We start from the raw sequence: 18,466 nt of genomic DNA, 5'->3' as shown, positions 1-18,466 counted from the left end.
TTTGCCATTACATTGGATGATAACTTGTCAATGAGCTTTGTTATCTGTGTCCAGCTGTGACTGGCACTCAGTTCGCCCAGGTTTGAGTGATACAGGCTCATCGGATGCAAAATTCACTTTTATATGGTGTTTGCATATAAATGTGGACACAACCACCATACAATGAAAAAAATCTATTCACTCCTTTTTTTTAATCCTCAAAAAGTCTAAACACAATAATCAGGCGTTTGGATTTTCTGAGCACTATGATGTCATCATGCTCATGCTCCGCCCACGACCGCTGACGGACTGTCCCGTATTAGCATATTTCCCTTATTAGCATTTAAAACAATGTAAACTCAAATTTTACAAGTGTTAGATGGCTTGTAACTCCCTCTGCGTTACAGTAGTGCCAACGGCTCTCTTGTACTCATGTGTGCATTTCTTGTGTGTCTGCAGCAAGTATCCCCATAAGTGAGAACGAATCTGTGAACACGGAGAACCCAGAAGAGAATGAGAAAATCTTCTGCTGTGGACGCGTCTGGTAAGCAATCCCATTTTATCTAGTCATAAAGCTCAAAGTATTTTACGCTCTCTTGTATCTACAATGAACAAACTCCCAGCTCTTGTATCTTTATTGAAATATTACCGTTTTTTTCAATTGCTAACAAGCATTGTTCAATACTGAAACCACATTTTCAAAACTCTTCATACAGTCTGCATTAATTTGGCCAAACAGTTAATCTAACCTCAAACTCACTCAGACCAAAAAACACTTCATGCATGTCTCAAAATACACTCGTTCCACCAATCACTGGCCACAAATTCTCATTCAGAAAACATGCATGTCACTCATAACACACTGACCTAAAAAACACTAGCAACAGGGAGCATTACATAAATTATCAACTTTTTTTTTATTGCGATTTTAGGTATTACAGGGATTTTTCAAAACACACAAATAGGAAAAAACAAAGGGAGGAACACATCACAAGTCAAACATGCATGTAAACCATGAAACCTCCATCTGAATCCCTTATTTATTATCCTTGACTTGGAAGTCTGTTACAGAATACATCAAAAATGAACTTTTATTTTTAAAGGTTGAATGAATTTGCACATAAACAGTATTTCATTATAGAATAACAGATTGTGAATTTATTGAATGCACCAAAGCATACTTATGTAACAAGAATGAATCAGAAATAATTATTTTTCTTTGAATATAGTACTTTATTTGTGAAAATACTGTAAATAGGTGAAAAAAGGAAAGAAAAAAACTAATCCTGGGAAAAAAGAAAATAAAAAAGTCAACACATGAACAACACGTGTAGTCTAATCACTCGTTGTAAAGTCCTGTGAAGGTTCTAGTCCTCAAGTCCTCATCAACATCACATCTGATGTCTTCTCTGCCAATGCATCTGGGAAAGTATCTTCAGGAATGTCTAATCCAACCCCGGCAGTCTTCAGGAGACATGTGTCCACATCACTGCCTCTGGTCATGTGGATGCTGGTCATAAACCTTCCACCTCCATGCAGAGAACAACTCCTCTATAGGGTTTAAGAAGTGGGAGAATGAGGCAGGAATAATGCTGACGTCCTGGGATGAACCAGTCTGTGACTCAGTGGCGTAACGAGCCGACACCGGCCCTTATGCAGGATCATCAAGGCGGCCCTACTACAGCATGTGATGACGCAATGTCCACGAGTAGACTAGCATGAAGAGGACAGGATCATAGAGACACAGTATATAAGAGATGAGAAGACTTATAAAATCAGGAGTAGCCTACGCGCACAACAAAAAAGGAAGAAAAAAAAACACTCTGGTGAATGCGCACCATAACACATGAAAAATCACTGGTGACGGCGCACCATAACACATTGTTACTCACTGCGATGACTACACACACATAGGCAGTGTTGGGAAAGTTCACTTTCTACATGAACAAGTTCAAAGTTCAGTTCACAAATTTTAAAATGAACTAGTTCAGTTCATACTTCACAATTTTGAACTAAGTTCACGGTTCCAAAAAATGAACTAGTTCATAGTTCTTTTTTCCCATATGTTGCTGCAAGCAATTTTTTTTTTAATTATTGCCACAACCCAGACAGCGGTTATTTTATCGGCGGGCAAAGTTTGCACAGAAATGTAAGATTTTTCCCATCCTCACCGACCTTGTCTTAAAACTGATCATACGATACGACGCCTCCTCGCTGCTTTGTCGACTACATGCTGCTTTTTGTTCCCTTTCGTTGTCACTCCGAGTTACGTAGGATGACGACGAATGGGGTTTCGCTTAGAAAGCCTATCAACTTCGAGTATTACAAAACGAGCCAATGGCAAAGAAATGCCATGGGTCTGCGGAATTTGCATAGCGTAACTCCGCCCCACCTCGTGGGTATAAAAGGAGGAAGCCGGCAACATGCAGATATATGTTTTCGCTTCGGAGCCAAGTGTATTCTTCTCTCCACAAGCCATCTCTGAATTGTCAGCTTCACAAACGAGTACCACGAGTGTTGGTATGACGGCGATCTACGGCGAGAGCGTGCTTCCTGCTTATCTGTTGCAGTGGTCTGCCAGTCGGTGCGTTTCTCCCCGGGTGCTTCAACACTTGAGTTTTCTCTCACTAAACGAGCTTACACGTGGCAGTTCTTTTTAAAGATGTCTCGCCCGTGTACTTCTGGTTGCGGCAGATTGGTATCGGACTCTGATGGGCACGAGCGTTGCATAGTATGTTTGGGCATTGATCACGCTAGAGCAGCGCTCGTGGATGACTCATGTTCTCTCTGTGGGAACATGACCATCGCGTCATTACGGTCGAGACTCCGTGAACTTGCAAGAGTGAGAGTCCCCTCATCCACCCCCCGCTCTGCGCCTGGTGGCCAGGGTGACCTGAGTGTTACGGTCTGGAACAAGGCGCCGACTATGTGTCCGCGACCCCAGCCCCCCTCTTCAATGACGGTGCCCGCTAGCGAACTGCTGATTCCCGCGGGTCTACCCTCTGGTGGCCCGCGTGTTTCAGTTGAAGCTACAGAGGAAGATGCCATGTCTGTTGCAGCATCACTAGGCGGGTTTGAGTCTTCTGGAAGTGAGGGCTCGTCACAGCTGCCACCTTCCGGTGTGCATACGGCTGTGCTCGAGTCTGATCCGGAGATGACGGCCATGCTTTCCCGGGCAGCCGCGAGCATCGGACTTGAGTGGAGGCCTCAACCCTGTCCCGAGCGCTCGCGGCTGGACGATTGGTTTTTGGGTAAGGCCGCCGATCCTCGTCCTCGGCAAACCCCAATACCTTTCTTCCCGGATGTGCATGATGAGATCTCGAAGTCCTGGAAGACCCCCCTGTCTTCTCGGGACCGCTCGCTGGTCTCATCCGTCTTTCCTCCCCTCGATGAGGCAGCTGCCCGTGGGTACACTGGGCTTCCCCCGGTTGAACGCTCTGTTGCCATGCAACTATGTCCTCAGAGTGCTTCTTCTCGGGGCGAGCCTAAGCACCCAATCCAAATCCTGTAGATTTTCGTCGACCCTGGTGGCGAATTCTTACAGAGCGGCGGGACAGGCGGCTGCTTCACTGCATGCTATGGCCACTCTGCAGGTCTACCAGGCCCAGATGCTCAGAGACATGCACGAGGGTAGGACAGACCCAGGGCTCTTTGATGAGCTGCGCGCCGCGACCGACCTTGCTCTCCGGGCGACCAAGGTTACCGCGCGCTCCCTGGGTTTGGTGATGTCCACAGCTGTGGTCCAGGAGGGACATCTGTGGCTGAACCTTGCCGACATGCGGGACGCGGAGCGGACGCGTCTGCTTAATGCCCCCTTGTCCCAGGCCGACCTCTTCGGCGGTGCGGTTGAAGATTTTGCCCAACAGTTTTCAACTGGCCAGAAACAGACCGAGGCCATCAAACACATTCTGCCCCGGCGGCCCGCTGCTGCCTCCACCCAGCCGGCCGGGCAGACGCCTCAACCTGTTTCCCGCCGAGGGCGCCCTCCTGCGGCTCCCGCCCGGACCACGCAGCAGCCTCCACCCAGGGCCGGTCGCGGAGGAAGCTGCAAGAAGGCGCCACAGCCATCTCCTGCCCCGCCCCCCGCTAAACGCCGGGCCAAGCGGCGCTCCTGAGACGGGCTGCTCAGGGATGATGATTGTTTCTCAGGAGGTGGTAGCAGGACCACTCCTTCCCCCGGTGGAGGGCCGGGGCAGAATCTTTTGTTCTCCAGTCCCCGCTGCTCACCCATGGGTGGGCAGCACCCTAATGTGGTTAAAAACAGAAACAATCCCCTCTTCCCTGAGCTCACAGAGTTCTCGGGCGACACAGAGCGCCGCCCACAAGCCGTGCTCTCCTCGCCCCCCTCTGTCCCAGACGCGGTTGACACGGCGTGCCGTCCACGGACCGCTTCGCCCCTGTCCCCCTCTGTCGCCAGACCCCTGGCAGAGCAGACCCCCGTGGGACGACCAGCCTGGTCCTCCCCTGGCCCCCTCTGCCAGGGCGCGGTTGCTAACTGTGCCCCCACACCGGGCCGCTATGCCGTCCACGTCTGGGCCAGTTACTCCGCTTCGCTGCCCCTCCGGGGGGACGCCTGTGGTTCGCATGATCCCGCTGGTTCAGTTCCTGGGAGCCTGGCTAGAGCTTCCCCGTCTGTCCCACTGGATCGCGCGGACCGTCAGGCTCGGCTATGCGATTCAGTTCGCACGGTCTCCTCCCCGCTTCAGGGGATTCCGCTCCACTTTGGTCGGTGGCAATGCCCCCATCATGAGAGCAGAGATTGCCACCCTGCTGGTTGAAGGGTGCAATCGAGACTGTCCCTCCAGCCGAGATGAGGTCCGGCTTCTACAGCCCCTACTTCATTGTCCTCAAGAAAACCGGTGGGTTACGGCCAATCCTGGACTTGCGCGTGCTGAACCGCTCCCTTCACAGGATGCCGTTCAAGATGCTCACCGCCAAACGCGTTTTCGAATGCATACGGCCCCAGGATTGGTTTGCAGAAATCGACCTGAAGGACGCCTACTTTCATGTCTCCATTCTTCCTCGACACAGACCGTTCCTTCGGTTTGCTTTCGAGGGGCAGGCATACCAGAGATGTGGATACGGAGACGTTACGTCTTCCTGCCACTTTCCGCTGTACCGCGGGGATCGCCTGAGCTCAGTCTTGGCTCCTCAGCGAAGAAACATATCTGCATGTTGCCGGCTTCCTCCTTTTATACCCACGAGGTGGGGCGAAGTTACGCCATGCAAATTCCGCAGACCCATGGCATTTCTTTGCCATTGGCTCGTTTTGTAATACTCGAAGTTGATAGGCTTTCTAAGCGAAACCCCATTCGTCGTCATCCGACGTAACGTCTCCGTTCCCTACTCAGGGAACGAGGGTTACATACGTAACCAAAGACGTTTTGCTGACGCATGCGGCGGCCGCGGTGCGACACTGGTAGCTTGTGTTGCCAGATTGGGTGTTTTTTTGCTACATATTAAGGCCTGTTTACGTGTGTTTTATCCGGGTTTTCGCCTGGAAGACTCTATAGAAATCTGGATCCCTATTGAACGAAGTTAAACTGAGAGAGCGTGAGTTCACAATAACGTTCATCAGGCAGTAATACAGTACCTTCAGTTCACGTTCGCCCCAAAATATGAACGAGTTCATGAACTATTGTTCAATGAACGCGTTCAGGCACAACACTGCACATAGGCCTAGGTCCAAATACATAAAAAAGATGCTCACTCCTTTTTTTGTTTTTGATGTTTGTATTATTTGAAAATCCTTAATAAAAAAATAAAAAAATAAAATAAAAAATAAAAAAAAGATGCTCACAAGAGGCTTTCCTCTGTGACAATAGGCATGTTCACTTACAGACCCAGGGATTCCCCAGTCCCAATTCGAAACAAATTACACCAGACTCCATCATTGTTCGTTTCACACATGTATTTAATTGATCAGTAAAATATTTAGTTGTCATTATTTATTCAAATAAATTTGTGATAAAGTAAAATGCGATCAGACTAAAAATATTAAAATATGATAGGAGGCCCCGGCTGTCAATCAATATCTTCCAGTCACGCGGGCCCCTGATTGGTCGGGGCCCGTAAGCAGCCGCCTACCCTGCTTACCGTAGTTACGCCTGTGCTGTGACTGTGCAATGCCACATTATCACACACAACATGGAGGAAAGGGCAGTTTGATGCCCCTCGCCACAAGTTCATTATGCAGGTCATTCAGAAATGAAATACGCCTCTCTGTATTGTAGGGGCCGATGAGTGGTTTGTGAAACAGCAAACCCTCACATCGTGATGTTAGCTCTCTCTGGCCTGGCACATCCGCGCTTGCTCTCTGTCCAATCACATTTCTTCTCCTGCGTCGTGTTTCTGCCAAGTTAAAATTACATCTCCATTACCCTCTAAATAACACAGTTTTACAGTAATTTACATGATGCATAACTGCATGTGCATGTACCCTGTTTGATACTGAACAGACGTCTTACCTGGACATACCGATTCTTTCAGTCGATTAAAGTTTCTCTCAAACGGTACAGTGTACAATTGCTTCATCCTTATTTTATGTTTGTCTAGGACTCTGGCAATTGTCGTTGTGCTGACCATATTCACATTTCCAACAGTGATATCGTCTGCCAGCACTCTATCCCGAATTTCCCGGTGTTTAATTGCATTGTTGGCAATTACCAACACAATCTCATGAAAGTGCGTATCTATACCACGAATGTTATTTCTCGTGCCAATTATACGGCAAAAATGGTTTTATGCACTGAAAACCCCTTGGGTAGGATTAGGGTGGGGAGTGCATTTACGCCATAAAGTGCATATCATATGCACACAAAAACTATTTTTGGCATATAATTGGCACGAGAAATAACATTTGCTGTATAGATACGCACTTTCATGAGATCGGGCTCCAATTACCATGTCAATTACCACCTCTCCCTCCTCTCTGAGCAACGTTTGGATCCTAAAACACAAAAATTACTGTATAGTAATAGGTTTAAAAATTTAGACATATTGTATTGTACTGTAATATGTATCATCTCAGCTGTTGTTTTGCAACTGTTGAGCGGTGCAGATTTGGTTGAACCGGCGTTCACAACATGGTCAATCATTGTGGCCCTTATTTCATCAGATATCACCGCTCTTGGTCTTCCTCTCCTTTGTCCTCCCTCGTTCCACTCCTCTTTCCCACCAACCTCAGTTCCCAGCTATCTCCTTTCACTGAAACATGGTAATGAGAGTAAAGCAGGACACCGGGGTTAGCTTTGAGCTGAAACTGCAATTAGCTCGGAATGATTATCATTTCATTTTCTGCTAAGATTTTCTATATTTTATTTTTTTAATAATTTTTTTAATTTTGTTTATTTGTCTCGAACAATCAGCAGCACAAAATTTTTAAATCAGAAAATACAACACAAACAATCAAGATTTAACAACAAAAACATTAGAAAAAATAAAATAAAGATAAATAAAATAAAGCAGAAACGCTTGAAATTTGCCAAATTAAAATGTGCTTTTATCAGTTTTAAAAGCAGTGTGTTAGCATATGAAAAATATCCTGCAAATATATTTTTTTTTGTGCGGTTTGTGGAATATGAATGACAAAAGTTCAATAAATAGAATGCCTTTATTGTCATTTTACAATACAACAAAATTAGGAGCGCTCTCCACTGGGTGCATACAATAAACAAATACAATAAATACAACAAATCATATAAACAGTAAAACAGAATTAAAACAGTAAACGCAGTACAGAAGGTGACAGTGACCGGGATTGTCTAACTACACAGACCTATAACGCCTACCAGAGGGTAACAAGTGTTTGTGGATTTTGAAAAATGTGTTGATTGAATGCATTTTGTCTGAAAGCAATGAAAAATTATTCACAGTTTGGTCCGTACACACTTGTGTGTCGCTGAATGTGTGAAGAGTTTTGAACATGTGGTTTCAGTATCGAACAATGCTTGTTAGCAATTGCACTTGGAAGTTGTTTGTCAGCTTGTAGTGTGGCATGAAGTGATGTCATTTTTTTCACTTTTTCAGTCAGAAATTGTCAAAGTCGAAGTTCAGGTCAGTAGCTCAGTGTGTGTTCAAAGCTGAAGTCAGCTCCAGTCTTGCATGTGTGTTTGCTGTTGTCTTATTGATGTCACTTCACCTCAACATTTTACATGTCGGTGTGTATGTGCTCTTTGCGCTTTGATGCTTGCTGTTTATGTTGTGTTTGAAATTAACACATTCATGGGCGTTGCATTTCATTAGATTAAAGCTTGATGTTTCGCTCACAGTGCTGGTCAATCACATCTTTTCTCTGCAGCCGCTGGCGATGCTGGAACAGGTTTTGCCGCAGAAAGTGCCGAGCTGTGGTGAAATCCACCGTCTTCTACTGGCTGGTGATTCTGCTGGTGTTCCTCAACACACTCACGATATCATCCGAGCATTATAACCAGGCCGACTGGCTCACAGAGGTCCAGGGTGAGAAACACACCACACACACACACTGACTGACTGAGGGTTTTACACCGCTGATTTTGTTTGTCAGAACAAGAATGAGTAAAGCTTGATTACTGACAAAAATGATGATAACTATGTCAGAACTGACCGCTTGTTTTGTTGTGTTTGTCTGCAGATGTGGCTAATAAGGTGTTGCTAGCCCTGTTCACATGTGAGATGCTGATAAAAATGTACAGTCTGGGGCTTCAGGCATACTTTGTGTCACTCTTCAACCGCTTCGACTGCTTCGTGGTTTGCGGAGGCATTGTGGAGACGATCCTCGTGGAGTTTGAGATCATGTCTCCGCTCGGCATCTCTGTGTTTCGCTGCGTTCGACTCCTCAGGATCTTTAAAGTCACTCGGTGAGAAACAGCTCACATGATCAGATGCCTTTATATCATGCTGTAATTACTGACGACTATATGTGACCCTGGATCACAAAACCAGTCATGAGTCGCACGGGTATATCTGTGGCAATAGCCAACAAATACATTGTATGGGTCAAAATTATGATTTTTCTTTTATGCCAAAAATCATTAGGAAATTAAGTAAAGATCATGTCTCATGAAAATATTTTGTACATTATACTGTGATCCATCTGTGATCACATAACATTTATTTGTTTCTCTTACTTGCATTTAAAAAAGTAAGCAAGATTACTAGACGAAGTAGAACAGAGAGCTTGTCATTTACAGTTTTTTTAAACTGCTTACACACAGTTTCAAAATGTTGCCTCTTTTTTTCCAAAACTTTACACACAGATCCAAGAATTGCACACACAAAATGCAAAATGCCTCACATCACTTGCAAAATGAAGCAGTGCATTCAAAATATCACTAACACATCTCAAAAGCAAACATGTGTCTTACGTAGCAAACACTTTTGCCATAATATTATATTTTTGGATGTATCATATACACACATATTCAAAACCTGAAGCTCTTCTTTCATGAGCTTCTATGTACATTTCTGTACAGGATTGAAAGCATTTGGTGGAGAGATGTTGGAAAATTCATGGTAAACACAAAAGCAAGATTAAAACCAAACTATTTATTTTTTCACTGTAAGTATTTGTGGTTGTGAATACAGTTTTACACAGTCTGAAAAAACTATAACTCGACCTTTGGCCTATTTATAGGCTTTTTCTAAAGCCATGATTGGTGGGTGTGCAGTAAAGCAATGAGTGTTTGCACATGTGAGGAGTGTGTGTGAGGCTCTGATGAATAAGTGTGGCATTTTGATAGGTTGTGTTTGAAAAAGAAAATCAAGACATTTTGTGTGTGTTACATAGATAATTGTGTGTTGTTTTTTGCAAAAAGTGTTTTATTAAATTGAAAACTGAGTCGAAGGCCGAGAATTAGTGTAAAGTTTTACAGGTTTGGTGTGTGTTTCTGGTGTTTAAGTGTCAGGTTTCAGAAATTGTGTGACAAGTAAGGATTTTGTGTGTAAGCAGTTGAAAAAAGACGGTAGTTAAGCGCTTGCCAATACGATGTTCTGTTGTGCAGCGTTCTTAATGGTAAACGCTCACAATGCTCCCAATCAGTGAGTATGCTGCACTCCCAAACAAACAACACATAGTTGGTGTGTATCCCCACCCGTGGGATATCGAGTGCAAGAATGTACACACTTCCTATATTGCTGTTCGCTCGCCATTTATATACTTTTTATGTATTCAATATATGTGACAAAACTCCTGCCTAGTAGCAACTAGGGACAGACAAAAACACTTTTCAGACAATGATTCACACAGAGCGCTTGCTGAAGACACAGAAGCTGGTGCTGTTGTGATTCAGGGGTGCTTTATAGTTTCCTGGTCGATGATGTCACTCGCCTATGACGGTACGCCCATAGACAGTAAAAGAAATGGACACAGCGACCCCATTGATTTCAACGGAGAAAAGTAAAGCCCGATTATTGCACTCACTTCCTGATGGCTGAGCGATTGCGCAGGCTCAAACTGAGCTTGACGACAGTCTGACAGCTGTAAATCTTCTAGTAGCTGTGCCAAGACACATCTAAATCACCTAATTCCTCGAAAACGTTGTTGAAATATTTTGTCCCGTTGCTTTTATGGACCTTCTATCTATGGGCTAATCCCTTGACTTTATGCCTCTATGTCCCTCCGATTGCCTCATAGACCGTCAAATATTGCCTGCGAGCTTCTCCTCCTGTCTATACGGTAATTTCTCTAAAATGCGACACAGAGTCGCGTGGTTATGACGCAATCGTTAGCCTAATTTTACAAAAACGGCTTCTACGGTGCCATAACGTAAGATACAAAGTAATGGAGCCTTTATACATTGTCGTGTTTCTTTAGAAATAAATAATGGACAAATGAAGTCTTTGGACGCCTCAGATGTAAAGTTATTCGCTGTCAAAGTGACGCCAAAATGAATGGGGGTCAATGCAATGCTAACAGCAGGTGAAGTTCTGCTACAATGGCGGCTCCCGCGAGGCTTCAGTTTCCGGCTGATGGATTACACCCTTGGGTCCGCCTCGTCACTGGACTGATTCCATCCGTGCTTCATGACCCAATCACGCAGGGGCATTCCCACAGCGTTTCAACGCAGCGTCTCATTCCCTCTTCAGGGAACTAGGGTTACATACGTAACAGAGACGTTTTCTGTTGAAAACAATGTTGTGTTAGCGGCTGCTAAGTTAATAACTAATGATCTTTGCAACGGAAGTGAATCAATCAAAACTAACTTTAGCAGGACAATAACTTTATTCTAGATCTGCTGTACAGCCAAAACAATCTCTGCTACTGTAATTTCCTATTATCACTGTAAAGCTGCTTTGAAACAATCTATATTGCTATAAGCGCTATATAAATGAAGGTGACTTGACTTAGTGTGCTGGTTGTATTGATTCTCTCTCTGTTTCCAGTCACTGGGCGTCTCTGAGTAATCTGGTGGCTTCTCTGTTGAACTCCATGAAGTCAATCGCGTCTCTGCTGCTGTTGCTCTTCCTCTTCATCATCATCTTCAGTTTGCTCGGCATGCAGCTCTTCGGCGGAAAATTCAACTTCGACGAGACTGTAACTAAACGAAGCACTTTTGACAACTTCCCTCAAGCCCTGCTGACTGTGTTTCAGGTGTGTGTGTGTGTGTGTGTGTGTGTGTGTGTGTGTGTGTGTGTGTGTGTGTGTGTGTGTGTGTGTGTGTGTGTGTGTGTGTGTGTGTGTGTGTGTGTGTGTGTGTGTGTGTGTGTGTGTGTGCGTGTGCGCGCAAGTGTGTGTGTGTGTGTGTGTGTGTGTGCGTGCGAGTGTGTGTGTGTACATACTACCAGTCGGTAAGATTCTCTTGTGTCACATGATCCTCCAGAAATCATTCTAATATGCTGATTTGCTGCTCAAGAAACATTTTATTCATTATTAAACGATAATTAAACAATTAATTATCAATGATGAAAACAGTTGTGCTGCTTCAGACATTTGCGGAAACTGTGATACTTTTTTTCATGATTATTTGATAAATAAAGTTAAAAAGAACAACATTTATCTGAAACCCTTTGTTATATAAAAGACTTTACTGTCATTTTTGTTCAGTCTTACTGACCAAAAACTTTTGAACAGAAGTGTACATTTACACAGACTGCTTGCATTATAGAGTCACATGTTCATGTTCTGCCCCTACCTAAAAAAAAAAAAAACTAAAAAAACATGGTATGATTGATTGTACCCTGCTATTCTTTTAAAGTACCATAGAATACGTTGCAAATGCGAATAAGAATAAATACGATAATCATAAGTTACCGTTTATGATCATTTATTGTCCAAATTAGCATGATCATGAACTTGAAAGCAGCATGTATAATTATTCAAGAAACAGTTTTGGATGGCGCACATGCACATTCATCCACTTACTGTATGGCATGCTGTGTCAAACACACTTAATTGTGAATCCGTTTATTGTTCTGCTGTGTTTGTCCTCAGATCCTGACGGGTGAGGACTGGAATACAGTGATGTATGATGGGATCATGGCGTATGGAGGACCCTCTTCCTCAGGCATGCTCGTGTGCATCTACTTCATCATCCTCTTCATCTGTGGAAACTGTATCTTTCCTTGTGTTCAGCACATTTATGACGAGAATGACCACACGTCCTCACTGTATAAGATTTCGGTTACACTTTATTTTAAGGTGTCATTGTTACAGTGTAATTAAATATTTAAGTACAGTGTAATATGAATTAACTACATGTACTTACTATTGGGTCAGGGTAGGATTAGGGTTTGGTTGAGGGTTAGTTGCATGTAATTAGGTATAATTTACTGTTATTACCATGGCAATTACATGTAACATATGTAAAAAGGACACTAAAATAAAGTGTTACCAAGATTTCTTCAGACTGTGTAACTGAACAAAGGCAAACACTACCAGTCACACGTTTGGAATAATTACATTTTTAAAATGTTTTTCAGTCTATTTATTTGTTAAAAATACAGTTAAAACAGCATTTAACAAAAATTAACTTAAATTAAAATTAAAACTGCATTTAACATTGCGCATCATGCTAAAGAATGAAATTAAAGGTGCAATGTGTAATAATTTTGAGTATCTATTAACAGAAATGCAATATGACAACCATAACTATGTTTTCAGTGGTGTATAAAGAACTTACTTAATAAACCGTAATGTTTTTATTACCTTAGAATGAGGCATTTATATCTACATAACCGCGGGCGCCCCCTTCTATGATGATCGACGTATTGTGACGTCATGTTTCTACCGTAGCCGAACGCGAACACACAGCGCTACAGAGCGCGTTTCGTCACTACCTTGAAAGAGAAGCAGCAGAAAGCTAGAAGCTAGCCATAAACATCGTGAGTAGTGACTTTTTCCTTGTCAGTGGTGTAAAATATGTAGTTGGATTGTTTCATATAACTTAGTTCTTCTCCCTCGCTGTGTTATGGCTTTGCTATGTGGGGATAAATGTGCTGGTTACGTTCGTGAGACAGCTGATTAGTACTCTTGTCATTGACCGTAAAACAGTAACGTTACAGGAATCACCAACCCGTCGATCGCGGTCGACAAGTCGATCTTGGAAGCATTTTAAGTTGATTGCGAAGAGTTTTCAAAATCAGAGAAAAAAAGCCTATTGTGTGTAGTAAATGGTGTCAAGGGGATGCGGAGGCGCGCGCGGCAAAAATGGCATGATTGTAACAACCAGCTCAGCTACAGTAACAGCTCATATTAGCCAGCTAAACGTTTACTTTCCTGTTAGAAAAAATATATAGTTGCATAGTTTCATGTGGTTCTTCTCCCTCACTGTATTATGGGTTTGCTATGTGGGGGGAAATGTGCTGGTTACGTTTGTGAGACAATCAACTAATTACTATTATTATATTATATATTAAGACCCTTGATCCTCACCTGACTATGGCTTTGTAAACTTTATCCATGACGTGGTTTATAATGGACTGTGGTACAGAAACAGTGACAATGTTACACACTCTTGGCATACTGTCTGGCTATTCTCTGCTGTCTCAGACGACGATATGTTTGTCCAGTTTCAGCCACCGTAGCTTCTTCGAAAGGGAGGGGTGAGCAGTGGGCTGAGCCCTTAGTGCAACTCGCAGCCGAACCGCTAGATGTTGCTAAAAATCACACACTGCACCTTTAAAGCTGTTCTGCTGATAGCTAGGGATTGAAGCAAAGGCAAACACTGCAGTCCAAACATTTGGAAAAATTACATTTAAAAAAAAATGTTTTTCAGTCTATTTATTTGTTCAAAAATACAGTTAAAACAGCAATGTTGTGAAATATGTCTATTTTCTATTTTTAATGTAATGTATTACTGCGATGGCATTATTTCTCCTGTCTTCAGTGTCACATGATCCTAATCATCATATTATTATCATCATTATACTGATTTCTGAAGGATCATGTGACACTGAAGACTGGAGTAATGATGCTGAAAATTCAGCTTTGATCACAGGAATAAATTAGAAAACATTTATTTTTAATTGTAATAATATTTCAAAATTTTTATATTGCTGTTTGGGGAGCAAAACATGAATTCTAAACTATTGACCGGTGGTGTATATTAAAAGAGAGACAAATTGAGCGTTAATCTTTATTTCACATATTGTTGCATTTTGAAATTCTTTACACAACACAAGTACATGTTGCATTACAGACACCTGGACCAACTTTTATTTACATGTTGTTATATTGTTCTTACCCTGTCAGAAAAATGTGCCAAAAATGTACCTTACCTTATTTATTTATTTATTTACCCACACACAAGAGCATTGGGGCAACTTTGATCCTTATATGCCCCTAAGATGGGCGTATTAATACAGTATTAATAATATTATGATTAGTATTAATAATTTAGAGTAGTAAATATGTATCTTTTAGGGGTAAATAAAATACAAAGATGTCCATTTAAGTGTACTGTGCCGATGCCAAGCTGTTGTACATCTAAAGGTAAAATCTTTGCACATTTAAAGGATTTTTTCAAATTTGGTTCACTTTATTTAAAGAATTCATTTGGATTTAGCACAATTGATCAGGTTTCTAATTCAAACGTGATTGCTTCACGTTAAATTGACTTGGAATGGATACTCTTTGGTTTAACCCCGATGTTTTCATCTTGAAAAACATGTTTTAATCAAGTAGCTATATACCTATAACCTATATCAACCTATATCTCACCACAATGGCAGCAAATGCAAATCTGGCCAGAGTTTCAGAACGAAATTAAGTACACAGTAAATGCTTTGTATCAAATGCACAGCATACAACATGTAATATAAAGAGGGATCTGACATCTTCTTGGACTGCTACTGTACATTCAATTTTCTTCAGGAAGAGAATCTTGAAGACACTTTATTTTAAGGCCTCATTGTTACAGTGTAATTATATATTTAAGTACTGAGTAATAATAATGAACAACATGTACTTATTATTGGGTCAGGGTAGGATTAGGGTTTGGTTGAGGGTTAATTGCATGTAATTATGCATAATTAACTGTTATTACTAAATACATGTAATAAATGTAACAAGGACACTGTAAAATAAAGTGTTACCCATGTTTTTAACTAGCTAGTTGAACAATGACACATCAGTTTTAATGACACAGATGTCTGAGGGAAACTCCTGGAGAACTGAGGTGTGTTGAACTCGATGCCACAGTAACGCAGAACTACACATTATATTCAGCGGTACAGTGGATATCTTTCATTTTATGAATATCGATTCAGAGAGAACACATTCTTAACACATCTGATCAGACATCCTACTGAATGTGTTCTTGGCCATCGCTGTGGATAACCTGGCCGACGCTGAAAGCCTGAACTCGGCCCAGAAAGAGGAGGAGAAGAGGAACAAGAGGAGGAAGAGCAGGTAACACTCGTAACACTCGAGTTTCATTCACACACTAGTACTAGTGTCTGCTAACATACAGACGGTGTTTTGTGCAGGAGTATGAGCACGTTCAAGAGAGATGGTGACGAGGGAAACTTTAAGGTGAGTGATATTTATATGCACGACCTTGAATAAGTCATCTGAACATTATCATTTTGTATCGTTTTGTGAAAATGGACAGATGACTGACTGCAAAAATATTTTTTCTTACATAGTAGCTTGGTCTGGTTTTCCATTACAAATGTCACTTTTTTTATCAAGATACATTTACTTGAGTAGGAACAATGAGTTAATAAGTGATATTAAGATGTTATTAAAGGGATAGTTGACCCAAAAATGTAAATTCTGTCAGTAATTACTCACCCTCATGTTGTCCAACCCCGTAAGACCTTCGTTCATCTTCGGATCACAGATTAAGATATTTTTGATGAAATCTGAGAGCTGGATCACTCCTCCATAAGCTTCTAAGGGATTGAAAGTTGTTCCCAGAAAAGTTATTAAAGACATTGTTAAAATAGTCCAAGTGACTACAGTGGCTCAATTTTAAGATTATCAGGCGACGAGAATACTTTTTGTGCGCAAAAACTATTCATTTCCTTCTCTGTGGGCCTCTAGTCAGTTAGCGTAGTGTTGCGTAGAGATACGTACAACACAGAAGCGCTGCGCTGTTACACTAGTGAACTCACTCGACGCCCACAGAGAAGGAAATCAATAGTTGAAATAAAGTCGTTATTTTTGTTTGTTTTTGCGCACAAAAAGTATTCTCGTCGCTTGATAAACTTAAGATTGAGCCACTGTAGTCACTTGGACTATTTTAACAATGTCTTTAATAACTTTTCGGGGAACAAGTTTCAATCCCTTAGAAGCCTATGGAGGAGTGATCCAGCTCTCAGATTTAATCAAAAATATCTTAATTTGTGTTCCGAAGATGAACGAAGGTCTTACGGGGTTGAACAACATGAGGGAGAGTAATTACTGACAGAATTTACATTTTTGGGTGAACTATCCCTTTAAGGCATTTTGTTGTTATCTTTGTATGTTCAGTTGAGTTTGGTTTTCATGGACTTTGTAGTTTAGACTCCTTGTTTCCTTTGTTCCCATTTCTTGTTTGTTTCTATGGTTACTGATTTGTTGATTGATTAGTCCCCACCAGTGTCTTGTTTTACTCCGTATTATTCTGTGTATTTAAACCCTCCACAGTTTGTAGTTCGGTGTCCTCTGTTGTCTTACCTACATTGTTACGTTTTCTCCTACTCTTGAGTCAATATTTGTATTACCTTTTTTGTTTTTGTTTTTTGTTTATAAAACAACTGGAATTATGTCCATCTGCTTTCTTTATCATCACCATCCTTTAACACAACAGAACTCTTAAGAAGCCTTTTATTTTATTAATATTACGTTATCTGCAAATTCAGTTTTTTTTATTACAATATTGATTTTTTTTAAATCAAGATACTTTTACTTAAGAAGGAAAACGATTTAAGGCATGAAGAAAAATGTAAGTAACAATATCTGCCAATGAGGACCAAAAAAATTATATTTTTTCCCCTCTGAATTAAGTTGATTTTTCTGACCCCACTGGCAGAAATTTTTTGATTTTTATGGCATCACTTTAGCTTCTTATAACATCTTCTGTCCAATCATATGCTCTCTATAATCTAAAGCTCCGCCCCCTCTGCTATAAACACCACCTGACCAAAGTGATCTGTTGACTTGTCAATAGCAAAATTGGTTGGAGTGTGTGTTCGGTTGCTCAAACGCTCGAGTTTTATTCCATTTTCCAACTGTACCGTTGGTTAAGAATAAAATGGCTAGAGTTTATTCACACTTCTACTATTAAATCCAACGTTTCATCAGCGCTCGGATTCGCTTCCATGTGCTGTCGGTCTGTGAGGGAAACTAAACGCTATTGGCTATTTGAAAAGGGGGAGGAGCCATTCAATATGTCCCGCCTTAGCTTCCTGTTTCAGTGGAAATTACATCAACGCATCAAACAAAGCTGCCGTTCCAAGCCACTTCAGTGGGGCTTTAAGAATGTTTAGATATTTGTACTGGAAAACAAGCAAAGTTACAGAGTAAGAAAACGTCTCGGTTACATATGGTAACCCTCGTTCCCTGAGGGAGGGAACGGAGACGTAGGTCATGACTGACCAATAGGAATCTCGCTAGAGAGGCCAATCTACTTCGAGTGAAACTAAAACAAGCCAATACACATTGGCGTGCAATCATTTGTATCAGCTGCGCGCCCTCGTTAGCGCGGGTATAAACGAGCAGCTGGTGCGATTGCACACTAGTTTTTTGCTGAGGAGCCAAGCCTGAGAAAGCTGGCCGCCCCGGCGGGCGGCAGCGGATGTGGCGACGGGACCTACGTCTCCGTTCCCTCCCTCAGGGAACGAGGGTTACCATATGTAACCGAGACGTTCCCTATCGGTCAGTCACTACAACGTAGGTCATGACTGACCAATAGGAATCCCTACCAAAGCGCCACAGCCGCTGCACCCCATCCAGCGCCCCCGTGCAAGCCTCTACACCTTCTTGCCTGGAAGGACGATAGGCGGAGGCTTACACAGAGTGAGTCTGACACTGTTGTTCCGTAATAACCCATACAGTGAGATATTGGATAACACTGGGAAAGCGTGC

General features: G+C 42.2%; 1 protein-coding gene across 3 annotated transcripts in view; it reads left to right on the top strand.

Moving 5' to 3' along the window:
* The window catches only part of cacna1db (calcium channel, voltage-dependent, L type, alpha 1D subunit, b), a 139,874-nt gene that overhangs the window by 56,870 nt on the left and 64,538 nt on the right, over nt 1–18,466 (top strand). For all 3 annotated transcript variants that reach the window (XM_077230290.1, XM_077230292.1, XM_077230291.1), the window contains 8 exons: nt 439–523; nt 8,008–8,034; nt 8,279–8,436; nt 8,591–8,816; nt 11,341–11,548; nt 12,389–12,509; nt 15,694–15,805; nt 15,883–15,928. In XM_077230290.1, coding sequence (XP_077086405.1) covers nt 439–523; nt 8,008–8,034; nt 8,279–8,436; nt 8,591–8,816; nt 11,341–11,548; nt 12,389–12,509; nt 15,694–15,805; nt 15,883–15,928 — 983 coding nt within the window. The remainder of the gene's footprint in view (nt 1–438; nt 524–8,007; nt 8,035–8,278; nt 8,437–8,590; nt 8,817–11,340; nt 11,549–12,388; nt 12,510–15,693; nt 15,806–15,882; nt 15,929–18,466) is intronic.

Source organism: Siphateles boraxobius, unplaced genomic scaffold, assembly GCF_051911475.1.
Source record: "Siphateles boraxobius isolate OS27281-9 unplaced genomic scaffold, OSU_SipBor_1 141, whole genome shotgun sequence".
Lineage (NCBI taxonomy): Eukaryota > Metazoa > Chordata > Actinopteri > Cypriniformes > Leuciscidae > Siphateles > Siphateles boraxobius.
The sequence above is the reverse complement of the archived record's forward strand: the minus strand, read 5'-3'. Positions and strand labels throughout refer to the sequence as shown.